Here is a 13,654-nt window from a genome sequence, read left to right on the forward strand (position 1 = left end):
AGAAAAGCTTATGTAAGCTGTATTTTTGTGCACCATGCTGTCAACAAAATGAATTCGTTTTTGTAGTCTTTTGCAGACTCTGTAATGAGAAATTATTTGTTTAACAAAAGGGAAATGTAGGCCTTTTCCTATCAATATTCAAGCTACAAAGTGATGTCTATGAACACTTTGAAGTGAATCTAACCAGATGTACCTTTTATGTGAAGAAACTTCATCAGCTAGACAAGAACATAATGTCAAATGCAATCAAATATATTTTGTTTATGTGAATTTATATAGCTGCACACACATCAGGGATAAATTTATAAAAATTATAAGCAAATTATGACCTTCCTAATCATGTGTTGGTCTCGCTTCTGGTGTTAAAACAGACCTGACCTATACACTAGACTCCACTAGACCCCTGAATATGGTATTTGGCACCACGATTTTAGCAGCAAATCCTTTAACTCCTGTAAGTTGCTAGGTGGGGCCACCATGGATCAGACTTCAAATCAACACCGCAAACTACTTCTTGTGCCCCTCAAACCACTCCTGAACCTTTTTTAAAAATTATTATTTATTTATTTAGTTTTTTTGGTGTGCTTTCGCTGGTGGACAGGGGTCAGCATGGGCCCCCTGACTGTTTTGCCATACGCAACAAACTGCAATGCACTGTGACACCTTTCCATCAGAACCAGCATTAACTTCTTCAGCAATTTGAGCTACAGTAGCTCATCTGTTGGATTGGACCACACAGGCCAGGCTTCGCTCCTTACGTGCATCAATGACACAAAATGTTCGCCTAATGTATCCCACCCACTAACAGTAGCCGTGATGAAAAGAGAATCTGTTTTATTAGTTTCACCTCTCAGTGGGCATAATGCTATGTCTGATCGGTGTGTATTGAAGTCTCAGATTTAATTCCTGATAAAAATAGATTTTTAAAAGTTGAATTCAGTTGAGAACAGTGTTAGCTTAATGGTTAAGACTGTGGCCACCAATCAGAAAGTCAGATCCCAGCATTGCTTAGCTACTATAGTTGGCTGCTATAGTTGGCCTCTTCAGCGAGACCTGTAAACTTCAACTGCTTAGCTATTCCTGAAACCCAATTTCTTGGGATATGTATATTGCACAGGAACATGCAAAATATTAGCACTTGGATATATTTCAACCCCAAGCTAAAGTACATTGTGATTGTTTTTGTGTGTTTTTTTAAATGAAATAGAAATTAATTTGAATATGTATATTTGACCTGATGTGCAGGAATTTAAACATAATATAAAGGTAATTCTGTCTGTCTGATTAGGCATGTAATCCCAGTATCGAGCCACCCGAAGAACATGTTCTGGCTTGTGTCTGGTTCCCCTTGTTGTTTCCTCCTCATCCATATCAGGGAGTTTTCCTTGCCACAGTTGCCTCTGGCTTGCTCATTAGGGATCTAAATATAAATCTACATCCAGATCTCTGTAAAGCTGCTTTCTGACAAATTGTCTATTATTAAAAGTGCTGCATAAATAAAATGAAACAAATCCATTTGGAAACTTCATTTTTACTTCAGCTGACTATAGATGACTATAAATGCTAACCATGTCCAATTACTGACATATCTTATGCTTATAGGATTATCCTAGACATCCTTTAGATCTGTTCCATGTCGACATCTAAAAATGTGCTTATAACTGCTAGCCATCTTTTTCTTTTCCATTAAGGCAACAGCTTGTTTTATTCAGTGATTACCATGCCTCTGCTTCATGTCTTCATCAAGTCTTCTGACTATTACTGCAAAAAAATTAGGAAAAATAAACACAAAAAAATATGATTTTGAGACAGTGATGTGACAGATTTCATCTCTGCATGTGTAGCAGTGTTTGGGTTTGAATAAAAATGGTTTTTAATAGAATTTTTGAGAGTCATAATTAACATGAACCAATAATGATGGTGCATTATGACACAAGGAAAATGCACATTACATACTGTCCAGACAACAGCAAAAGACCCCTAACAGTGAAATATGCACTGGTCACTCAATTCATGAGTAAATATTAACTGCAGCATGTTTACGATACTGGGGCATTTACCACGGCTGAAGTTCCCAAAATAACTAGCATGAAAGAAAAAGCCGGACAAAAAACTTTGAAACTCTTTGAACACTTTCTTTCAAGTAAATGTTCAGTACAGTGAAGAGCTTCAGCCACTGGATCTGTTGTGTGCACACTTGTGTGTCACTACAAATCCATATTCCACGTTCTTCATGTAGAACTTAGCAGTGCTGTATTCCTAGCTTTTTCCCCCTGCTGTTGACAGGAAGTTACGCAACAGGATCAGACATCTGAATAGAGCTTCTTCAAGTAAGCACATCTATCCTGATTCTGTGATTTTTCCTTTCCTGTCATATTTCACCATTTCTAAACCAGAACAGCAGGAGTGACAGCTATAGCAGTGAGGGAGAACCCTGCACTGAGTTTCTGTGAGGCTTTGGCCAGTCTCATTCTGTCTGTCACCGAGGCACAGCGTTCACAGATCCTGTAACCTCAGTGTCAGCAACTGTCTCTTTCTCTTTGCAATGTTGAGCTGAGGGCCTCAAAACCGCAGAACTTCCAGCGTTTTTCCAACGTGGCACCAACACCACTGAACTCCTGCTTGAACATGTTTGGTAGGCGAACCATCAGCCGCTCTAACTCACTGGCAGAGACCTGAGAAAAGAAAATAAGACATTTCCCTGTTAAAAGACACATTTATTTATACCAGTTTTTAAATGTAAGTTTAGTTCATCTTTCCCAGTCTTAAACTTATTTAAAATGCAATGTCAATTCAACTTAGTGCAGTTTGATCATGTGAATTAGGTCAGCATTTAGAACCTATTTTATAAATGACACTTATTAAAGGACACTGAGGGCTAAAAGACACCAGTACAGGTTACAAGAAATAAACCACAGGTTAACAAAAAGACTATACTTATCACTTAATGGTAGAGTATTTCCTGATTTCTGTGCTAAGGTGAAGACAGGCATCACAGAAAATGGAAAGTCAAATCATATAAAAGGCGCATTTAAAGATTGCTGAGCTGATTTCATTCAACTAGAGTTTGTCTCTATTCTAGGGTTTTTAGCCTTGGGCACATTTCACTGAGAAACTGGAGACCAGTGTGGCACTTTCTAACAGACTCTAAGCTGAATAATGACATTACATGCATTAATATCACTCATGCTGCAATACGTGACACTTCTGAAATATTTTTCAGTATTTTTAAAGGAGACTTCAAAGCACTTGAATAAGGGTCTGCTAAATACTGAGACTGTAGTGGAAAAGACATTTTCATGCCATTACAGTTCAAACCAGTCCTAGTCAAATAAACATTTAAGGTACTTCATGCAACTGAATATCTTTAATCCCTTTGTTTTTATGTTTACTGTATATTAGTCATTTGGGGGATGTGTGTCTTCATGCGAAAGAATGTGGCCATTTCAGCAAATGAATTTTGCCATTTTCTTCACAAATTTAGTTAATTTTGTATTAATTTTTTTTTATAAACGAGACCCCTGGCCTGCAATAGCTCAAACATAAATAAATATATAAAGTTTATCAAATATACAGCAGACCACCTAAAACTGTTGTTACCATCATCATCATCAATTGCAAAGCGGATGTAAAATAGATGTAAAACAGAGGTTGTAGTATTTAAAATCTGAAATGTTTTTTTACAGTCGATGGAACGAAAGTTCCAATGGAAGGCTTTCACTCAGTATAAACATGAATTATTTTGCCTGAAAGGTTGCAAGTCAGATGTAAAATTAAGCAGGACACTGTTGGCTTTCAGAGTAAGACATTTTACCTCTGTTTAGATAATCTGACAGAATTTCAGTGGTTGAATACAAATTTGCCTTCAGATTTTAGATATTTATGAAGCACTTGGGGAGCAGAAAGAGCAGAAATTGGTTTAATAGCACAAATATACTTTGAAGATGTAAACATTTATGTGGAAAAAACTAACTCTTAGGTTTTTGGAACTTTTCTTTTCAAAAAAATATTTCCCCCTAGTAGACTAAGTAAAACAGAAATTATTATTAAAAGCTACAAAGTTTTAGAGCCCAAAGTGTCTATTTTCACATGAGCCATTAACCAAGGTGAAGTGTGACATGACGGAGAAATATGATGCTGAACATTGGCACAACCAAAACAGGGCAAGTTCCATTTTGGCCTCTGCAATCAAGAGCTTAATATGCGCACACACAGAGGTTGAAATGAATTTAATATTTTTCCAGTCAGAACATATGTATGGTTATTTAGTCATTTACAGATCAACAAATGCATATAAAAGAAACAAAGGAAGGTATTACCTTTGCATCAAGTCTTTGAATATAAGACCAGAGATACTCAATGTTAGCTCCAAAAGGGTGGACATGTAGGAAGGTTGATATAACTCCTGCACAAAAAGCGAGAACAGTGGTGTTATAGCCACATTTGCAAGTCACTGACAGGCTGGTAATAAAGGCAGGCTGCACAATCATAAAACTCCTTGTCAGAGCAGAATGAGCAGTAACCCCCCTACAGCCCCTCCCCCACCTTAGTTGATTACTTTGGAGAGGTCCTCCAAAGGTAACGCAGTGAAGCAGAGGCAGAGAATATAGTGCCTTGCCTGGAGGGTCCCAAGCCAATATTTATTTCCTTGATTTATATGGCGTAACACTGCCAATTACAGAGAAACCTAATTCAATTCCCTTCACAAGCCTTCCTTTCACAGAGGCTCCCTCATGACGTGTCAGGGAGGGGTGGGCTTGATCATGATGTCTGCTCAGATTTTAAAATGAGAGGCAGAGTTGCAGTGCAGGAGCTACTTTTTCACCTTCATGCTGAGTTGCAGTCTGCTGCTCCAGCATAGATAACAAATGTATTTCTGTATGAAGGGAAGCAAATCTAATAGCAATCATCTTATATAACGGGACGTATATTAGCAGTGCTACTTATGGGAGCAAATGAAGGCTTCCTCTCCAGAGTTAGCACTCCAGTGCTGCTGACTGATGATTTAAACCTGTAAATGTAAGCAATTTTGTGCTTCATTGTGGGCCTTTTATGCCCCTTCTGCTGGTACAAGCTGAGTTTCTCTGCCGTTCTGGCTCAAGGCCCCTCAGTCTTTTTTTTTTTTTCACACTCACTGTTAGCTGGGCAACTATGTTGAGTGTGTGTGGGCTTGGGGGGGTTGGGGTGGTAGAGGTGGGGGGGGTGGTAGAATTGTTGGATGTGTAGGTCAGATCCAGTGAAGCACATATCAGACAAAGGAACAGCTCCCTTGAGCCCTTTTGACATTAGTGCTCCTCAGCATCTTCATCCAAATGGACAGAAGACAGAAGCTGTGACTACATCTCCTAGCAACTAGTTTGCCAGCATTACTCTGTCTCTGACTCTCGTTCTCTCTCAGCCTACTGTATGCTCTCAGATGTCAGAGTAAGACTCTCTGGATCGCCAATTCATTCAACAATCTTCTCAATCCAACCACTGTTGATCAAACTTCTACAGACTGGAGACAGCTTACCAAGTAACACGGCTTCCTTCTCAGATCTTAGAGGACCACGTGTCACCCCCTCATTGCTCTTCTCTCGATGCTGATAGTGTTCTGCAGTGCCATTTACTCCCTGTCCACACAAACACAAACATAAATATCATGCACATGCATGAAAATAAGGTGTAAAGTGAGTAAAAAGCAAAACACAGTGAATGATGAGGTAGAAGCCGCATACATGCTGACCAATCTGTAGTAAACAAGTATTTGGCTCCTCTTTCAGAGAAATCAATGTTTATCGACATTTTACCCCATCTGCTTTGCAGAGGCTGCTAAAGATGGCAGGCCATAAGTCAAATAAATGATGAAGTGATTCACAGATCACAACATCAAACACACTTTGCTTTTTAGATGTGACCTCACAGATAATGCCAACAACACAAAAGACAGGCATATCTGTTTTAAATCTACACAACAAATGTCCAGTCAGCAACAGTATCTATATATAGTGTGTGTGCGTGTGTGTGTGCGTGTGTGTGTGTGTGTGTGTGTGTGTGTGTGTGTGTATTAGACATTAAAATGGTATGCTGCTTTGTAAAACGTTTATATTTCTTTTATAATCCCTGTCGATGTAGATTGGTATATAGAGGGTGCTGCTCTTAAGCTGCTTTGTTACACAGACTATGGTGAGGAGTTACTTCCTACAGTTACCCATCTGCTCCATGTGTCACTGTATTCTATAGATAGAACACCATAAAAAACATATGCATAGCATGAGATGATATGAGATGTAAGTAAAGCGGACAGTGCCTCTGAGTAGAGAGGATACTTAAACCCTAGAAACCATTATTTACAGCAGACATGTCCTGATGGAAAAGCTGTCAATCACTACCAGGTGCATTAAGAGCTACAGAAATGATGGTGTGTATACGGACCTGGCTGTGCTAGCACATTTTAAATAAGCTGAGCTCTTTGTACAGCTTAGGCAATATGTAGGAGAAACATGCACAGAAACTGTAAAGTATACTTCATTTTTTAGCATTAATGTGAAGTGTGAATAACTATGAATTGTTTTGATGTTACCATTAAAATTTGAAGAACAAAAGAACCTTGTGTATGTGCTCACATTTATTTCAACACACTATAAAGCTGAATTATTAATTAATACATATCCAGTATGCTGTAGTTTAGTGACAGCACTGACTCGTCTTTACCTTTTCAGGAGTGTTAGTGGTGTGGATTGATCCTTCCACCAAGTCTGTGCTGTTTAATAGCTGTAAGGAGAAAACAAAGTATTTGTTTTTAAATGTTATTTAATTATACAGCTATAAATATAAACAAGGTTAAAAAAAAATGTGAAGCAATTTGGTTTCTGCAACCCTGTATAATCAGACTTATGTGTCTTAATATTTTTATAGCACATACACTGAGCTGAGTAACTGTTAAATATTTAATCCCTCATTCAGACCCTTTTTTACAGTTCTGCATGTACTGTACATGTTTGTTTTTAATAGATGTGTAGAAATATGTAGAAAGCAGATCAGTCACAACATTCAAATCATGTTTATCAATCCTGTTAGGATTTGGGTTAGTTGCAGCGTAAACCACAATCTCCACAGGACCTCTGCTTTATTGATGTTCCCATTATCTCAGTCAAATAACATTCATGCAAACCAATGTCTGTAGTTAGGAAAATTGAGTAAACAAGCATGGATTTTATTCTGTGCTCTAAGGCCAACCACAGTGCTAGCAAAAATGAGAGGAGATCATGTTGCACTGTTCATCAGTGAAGAAGCTATAACACTTGGATCATCTTTCAGGGGCACTTTGTCAGTGACACAAATGCACTAAACACACTGTAGAGTATGTTGTCTTTATAGACAGCACATTTCATCCCCATCTGCAGGTCAGAGAGCATGAAATGGTTAAGCAGAGAATGAGATGTGCACATATAATATGGATAGTTAATGAGTCAGGCTTAGTAGTTGTCAAGCAAAACAGAAAAAACAGTGAGTCCATAAACTGCGTCCCACCATTCACACATGTTCAAATACAGAATTGCAATAAAAAGATTTGGTGTGTGTCACTGTATGCACAAATACTCGGAGTGACCTTGCGAGAGTGACACGTGCAGAGGCATGGTAAGACTGCCAATTTAGATCATCTCCCAACAGAATTTTGTTCTAAATATGGGTTATATCAGCACAAAGATTTAGGAGTAAAATAAGAATCCTTAGTAAATTATCACCATGCATAAGGGATGTCCAATTAAACAATTAATATTATAAGATACAGGTTTTCAAACTGGGGTTTGATTTATATATTGGGCCATAAGAGACAGTCATTCACAAAGAGCTCTCCGATTAAAAAGACAAATTCTGTAGGCTAGCATTTTGTGCATATTATTTTAATATTTTAATATTTTACATTATGCAGACAGATTTATTTACGTTTACATTTGCTGCATTTGGCAGACTTATCCAGAGTGACTTACAGTGACACGCTGCACTAGCATAGCAGCTGACCAATAAAAATAGACAATTTTCTCCATTTATCTACCATACTTCCTTGACAACAGTGGAACAGTCAGTGGAACAGAAGTGAAGAAAACAAACAGGAAAGTATGCTAAAACATTTATTGAACAAGGATTTGCAAAAATGTTGGTAAAAAATCAGGAGAAACCAAATGGGCCATAGTCTATAAATAGTCCATATGTCTATAAAACATATAGACATACAGTAAGGGTTTAATCCATACGTGTGTTAAACCTACCTTCTCCCTGAGACTGAAGATCTCACCCTCTAGGTATCGCTGCTCATCTCGTGCCTGCTCCAGCTCCAGTTCCTTTCCCTTCAGCTCATCCTGGAGCCTCAGTAGTTGCTGTGGAGATAGACAGCATTATACAGAGTAAATAATAACAGATGCCAGCAGAGTACTTGTCTGTGTCGGTGATGAATGCTTATAAAAGGAGATCAACAACAGGGACCATAGTCTGATGCAGCAAAAAAAAAAAGAGCACTGGACTGCTACCTAGAGAAATGTTTTAATATGCTAGACCAAACTCTGTAGCTACTGATATATATGATATCTTGTTCCAGCCGCTAATAAACAAGATAACAGTATTAATGTATTAAAGTGTGCACATCTCAGCTAATGTTATCTTACTTGTTTATTATGTTTATTATATTATGGTACTGTGTAGTCAAGTCAGACTTAAAATAGCCCACCTGGTCACAACTCGGCAACTTATGCGACACAGACAGTGTTGAGTTAAGTGACATTAAGGATGCACTTGCATTTCTCTCTAAAATATCTGAACTTTTTTAATATAAGCACAACCAGAAATCTAAACTGATCTTTATTTTGTGTTTATTCATGCTCCTGATCATATTGTGCCTGACTGAAATTGTATTGTGGTTGATATAAAACACAAATTCTTGTTTTTCCATTAAAATGATAAAAAAAAAGATTTCTCACTGGAATCATGCAGGATAAAAAAATAATATTAACTAATAATATCATGTTATGTTAGCAATCGCTGAGTACAAATGCTGAGCCTTAGTCACCAAATGTGTCATGTTATGAAAGACAAATGCTTCATGTTTTTTTAATGAATGAGAGATTGGTGTGCGTTTACTTCTATGGAGAGAGGCAGCAGTGGAGTGCTGTGGGATAAACTTGAGTTAGTCAAAGAGTCTGGCAGGCTGCTCTGCAAGCTCCCAGCGCTCTTGCTACCAGGTAAGCTGCACCACTTTGTGTAAAGAGGTCAAACATATCCCAAGACATCAGAGTGAAATGAATCTGTGTTGTGTGTGTGTGTGTGTATGTGTGTGTGTGTGTGTGTATGTGTGTGTGTGTGTGTGTGTGTGTGTGTGTGTGTGTGTGTGTGTGTGTGTGTGTGTGTGTGCTTCAAGGGGGGGATGTGAGATGTGTGCTACCTGCTGCATGCTGTGCATTGTTTGCTGCAGGAAGCTGAGCTGGTGCTCATGATTTTGTTCCTCATCAGGATGCTGCATCTTTCCCTGCTCCTTCAACAGTTCCACTTCATTCCTGTAGGCATCCAGCTGCCAACGCAGACTGTCGTTCTCCTCTCGCAGGCCATAAGAGCACACAGCCAGAGCTATAGTCACAACAAGAATACAAAAGACCTTTAGAACAGTATATGCAAAGAAGGCAACGAATAAGGTTTGTAATGATTTTGGAATACCATTAATAAGAAATATGACAGTGAACAGTGCCAATCTACAGTGCTTATATCAGCCACCAACCTTATAGATCTCTTTTCTAATATTATCACCATTGATCAGACATTGGCTTAATTTGCAGTGCCTTAAGGCTCTTTCAGGCAAAGTAACACAATAAGCCTTTTCACACTTTACAATAACCCTGGGTTATTGTCGTTCTGCACCCCACTGTTAACGAGCAACATTTCACACTCTGGTAATTTAGAAGTGGGTTCGGAACCGATTTTTATCCTGAATTTTGAAGCCTGGCTCCGAAGCAGGGTTATTGGCACTTTTTCAGTGTTAACCCTGCACTGTGGTGCCAAACGTGTACAGTGTAACACAATGTGGTGTTAGAATGTTATGGCTAGTTGCTTAGCAACAGACACCCAATCAGAAATTGAACAGCTTGTGCCTCATATAGTGTGAATACCAGGACGTAGAAACACTCAACAAAAACGGCTCTGTAGCGTCAGGCAGCAAAAAACTGAACATCACAGAATTGCTCACCATAGAGGGGGAAAATATGTGACACTGAAAAAATAGCTGCATATAAATGAATGCCTGTTCAACTAAATGACAAACTTATAAAGGCTAAAAACAATTATAAATCTGTGAAAGATTTGTGTAACTCCCCGGGTGCAGAACAACAGACCTGATCTTTTTTCCTCACTGACGTGAAGCACAAGTCAAGCTGTTGTTTAAACCGGTTGCAGACTGTATTTATCCAATTATGGTTGTTGACATAGTAAATAAGTAAATAAGAAGGTTATGCCAGGGTTTAGCAAAGTGCAGTGTGAAACATAAAAAAGATAACAACCTAGGATTCTGTTTAACAATTTACACTTAAAGTGTGAAAAGCCCTAGTCTAAAGCTACACATCATTGTTAGGTCAGAAGTACTGTATACCATTCACTGTGTAGTATCTACAGCTGAATATATGCCCTAAAATGGTAGAATGTGCAGTTGACATATTTTACATGTCAGTGCTGGTGTCACATAATTCTTGGCTTCAGGACAGGATTTTTATAAAACTCCTCAGAGACAATTGTAAAATGCATTAGCTGCATAAAGAATATGGGACTGAATTAAGATATTGAATGTTTTTCTATTCCAACAAAAATACTATTCAAGGTTTCAAGGTTGGATGGTTCATGATATATACAGTAGCTAAGCTCTGAATTTCCAGACAGCTGAGCTTTGCAGAAACAGTTGTTCTTCATTCAGCATTGTCAAGAAAAACCATAAACCTGGATGGTTTATTAACTCATTTTGACACTCAATCACAAATAACTGAATAGATAAATATTTCTATCGAGATTAGATATGGATTTGACAAATCAGATACGAGTAAAACTAGTGTTAGTTTTCAAATAAAGTACACTACTAGTGTTGTACTCACTACGGTATTTAATAATGCATAGGTTTCGTAAAAAGACACTTTGAATTCTGACAAAACATGAACCATAAATCGCTGTTAATAACAGCACACAATTTTAATTGACCTCTAAGGAACACAGTTTATACCTGAGTTATCCATTCGACCCTTCTTACATGGGTTTTCCTCTAGGTCTTCATCTGACATCTCCATTTCTTCTTCCCTTCGGATTCCCATGATCTCCTCACTGTGGGCATTTCTCAGCTCCTAAAACACCAAAATCAAAAACACACCCAATCATCCACCCACACAAACACACACACAGACATACACAGTAGGAGAGACAGAGGGAGTCAGAGAGAAACATGCACACACACCATTAGTGGCATGTGTCCTGTAACATGTTCTTTGCTCGAACATCAATTTTATATTTCCTATCTAACTCTACTATTTCTTCTCGAATAAAACGTCCATTTTATTTACGAAGGTAATCACTGCAACAGCACATACTGTATTCAATGTAGTATAATAGTATCATTTACTCAATGATAGTATCTGTGTTTTTCAGCTCTGAATAGGCTTTAAGTGCAGCTCAACTTTGTGATAGAACGACAGGCAGTTGGTGACTGATCGAGTCCAACACAGCCTGCTGAGAGAGCTGAGGTTCTGCCATCACACAGCTGTGTGTGATAACAAAAGCTTGGATGCTCCATTTGTCTGGGACTGAAAAGTGTAAAAAAAATCACATTATACAAACTTCCAGGCTCACTGGTCCCCTGATAGTCATTATAGGGATCAGCAGTGAGGTGGTTTAATGCCAGTAGTGTGAAATCTTGCAGATCAGACACAATAAATAACCTCGGAGCTGTTGCACTGAAGGGAAAAAGAGCACATACAAGTTTCCCTATATGTATACACTGGTATAGTCCTGCATTACATGTTCCTTTGTCTTGTTTTGTTTGTTGAACTACAATAATCAGGCATCTTATTCTACCGATATTTTTTGTTTGTATACTATACTACACTATATTTTAGCACAAAAAATGTAAGTAAAGAAAATGAATGCTATAATATGACATACAACTTAGCTTAAACATGTTCTGACCACACTGGCCAAGATTTCACAATGGTGACATCAAAACTGATTTTGGCCTGTCACTGCACCAAAGTCACCTCCACGAAATCAGCATCTTACCTCTGGCTAAAATGAGAACATAAATATGAAGGTTCCTGTCAATGTCTGGACTTACAGAAGTGTGTGTATGCAAATAGACTACTTCTTGAATTCTAATTCAAAATAGTAACTTAATAATTGTACTTCTTAAGCGTAACGTCTTCAGTTGTTCTTCATGTGTTTTGGTCCTCACAGAGAAAACATCCCAATAACTTTGTGCAATGTGTCATTTGTAAATACAGTAAATCAGTCCAAATTGAAAGAATGTATATCTATAAGTAATAAGGATTTGAAAATAGCGAATCCAGATAGCTTCAAACGTCAAATCCTGATCAAGGTACTAGAATGTAATACCAACATACTTTTAAAAATTTAATCCAAACCTATTGAAAATTTAATCAGTAATAAATTATTAATCCAAGTCTTTCATTAATGACTATCATTTTAACCCTAGAAGTATCGGTTGCTATGGAAACTTAAGATATACCTGACTTTCTAGTGCACATAGACTGTGCTGCAGAGTGAGAGACCAGAATCAGAAATGTAGGATGGTTTATTTGTGAGACCACAAAAGCCATAAAGACTCACAAGTCACATTAGCAGCTTGAGCAACAATGTAGCCTGCAGAGTCAGTATGACAAGAAGATAGGAGACATACCAACCTCACACTGCTTTCGCCAAATGTCTATGTTCTTGCGCTGTGCTTTTGAGAAATGGTCCCAAGCCTTTTGCCGGGTGGCAGCGCTGAATACGCCCGTAATCTGCTCAACTTTGGTGGATAAGGAAGTCAGACAAGACAAGCCATTTATGTACAGCCACTGCCAGCTAGAGCCACACACCAGAAACCTTCCCAGTGAGGTTCCTGATAGTGTCTGCTCTATTGTACTTACATCTTATGACCTGCTGATTCAAATCCTTAAGGACTGAGGAAGGCAACAGAATACAATGGTTGGAATACAATCCCGCTTCAAGTCTTATTGCTTGTAATGAATTTTAGGGAAGCTGATTCTGAGCTTCACTTAAATTTCTGTCATATTATTGTATAAAAATTTTAATATGCAACGTATGGATTTCAAATTAGTTTTGAGGAACATACTGACCTTCTTACCTCTTGTAAAATGTTGCCTTTTGATCTGACTAAATTTATATACTTGGTTTTAGATATTTGTATGATTTGTGTGTGCTGTATGTTTTAACAAGCACATGCACAGGATTAAGTTTTAAATTGTAGGTACAGTAGCCCAGTATTTCCTAAGTACCCCTGCTTGTGTTTCATACTCATGTTGAAACATGAAGCAGGGGAAGACTGGCCATCTGGCAAGTCTCATGTGATGAATACAAGCAGATACCTCAATAACATTAATAGAATTGACATTAATGGTGTTGTTTAAATGATAAT

The 13,654-nt window shown here is 38.0% G+C and overlaps 1 protein-coding gene across 2 annotated transcripts in view; it reads right to left on the minus strand.

The window, feature by feature from the left end:
- Positions 1-1,776: 1,776 nt before the first annotated feature.
- enox1 (ecto-NOX disulfide-thiol exchanger 1) overlaps positions 1,777-13,654 on the minus strand; it is a 49,282-nt gene continuing 37,404 nt past the window's right edge. For both annotated transcript variants that reach the window (XM_060876430.1, XM_060876428.1), the window contains exons 8-15: positions 12,918-13,024; positions 11,231-11,348; positions 9,419-9,600; positions 8,253-8,360; positions 6,694-6,753; positions 5,513-5,612; positions 4,320-4,405; positions 1,777-2,675 (exon numbers count right to left, since the gene is read on the minus strand). In XM_060876430.1, coding sequence (XP_060732413.1) covers positions 2,520-2,675; positions 4,320-4,405; positions 5,513-5,612; positions 6,694-6,753; positions 8,253-8,360; positions 9,419-9,600; positions 11,231-11,348; positions 12,918-13,024 — 917 coding nt within the window. In that variant the 3' untranslated portion in view covers positions 1,777-2,519. The remainder of the gene's footprint in view (positions 2,676-4,319; positions 4,406-5,512; positions 5,613-6,693; positions 6,754-8,252; positions 8,361-9,418; positions 9,601-11,230; positions 11,349-12,917; positions 13,025-13,654) is intronic.

This window comes from Tachysurus vachellii, chromosome 8 (genome assembly GCF_030014155.1).
Source record: "Tachysurus vachellii isolate PV-2020 chromosome 8, HZAU_Pvac_v1, whole genome shotgun sequence".
NCBI lineage: Eukaryota > Metazoa > Chordata > Actinopteri > Siluriformes > Bagridae > Tachysurus > Tachysurus vachellii.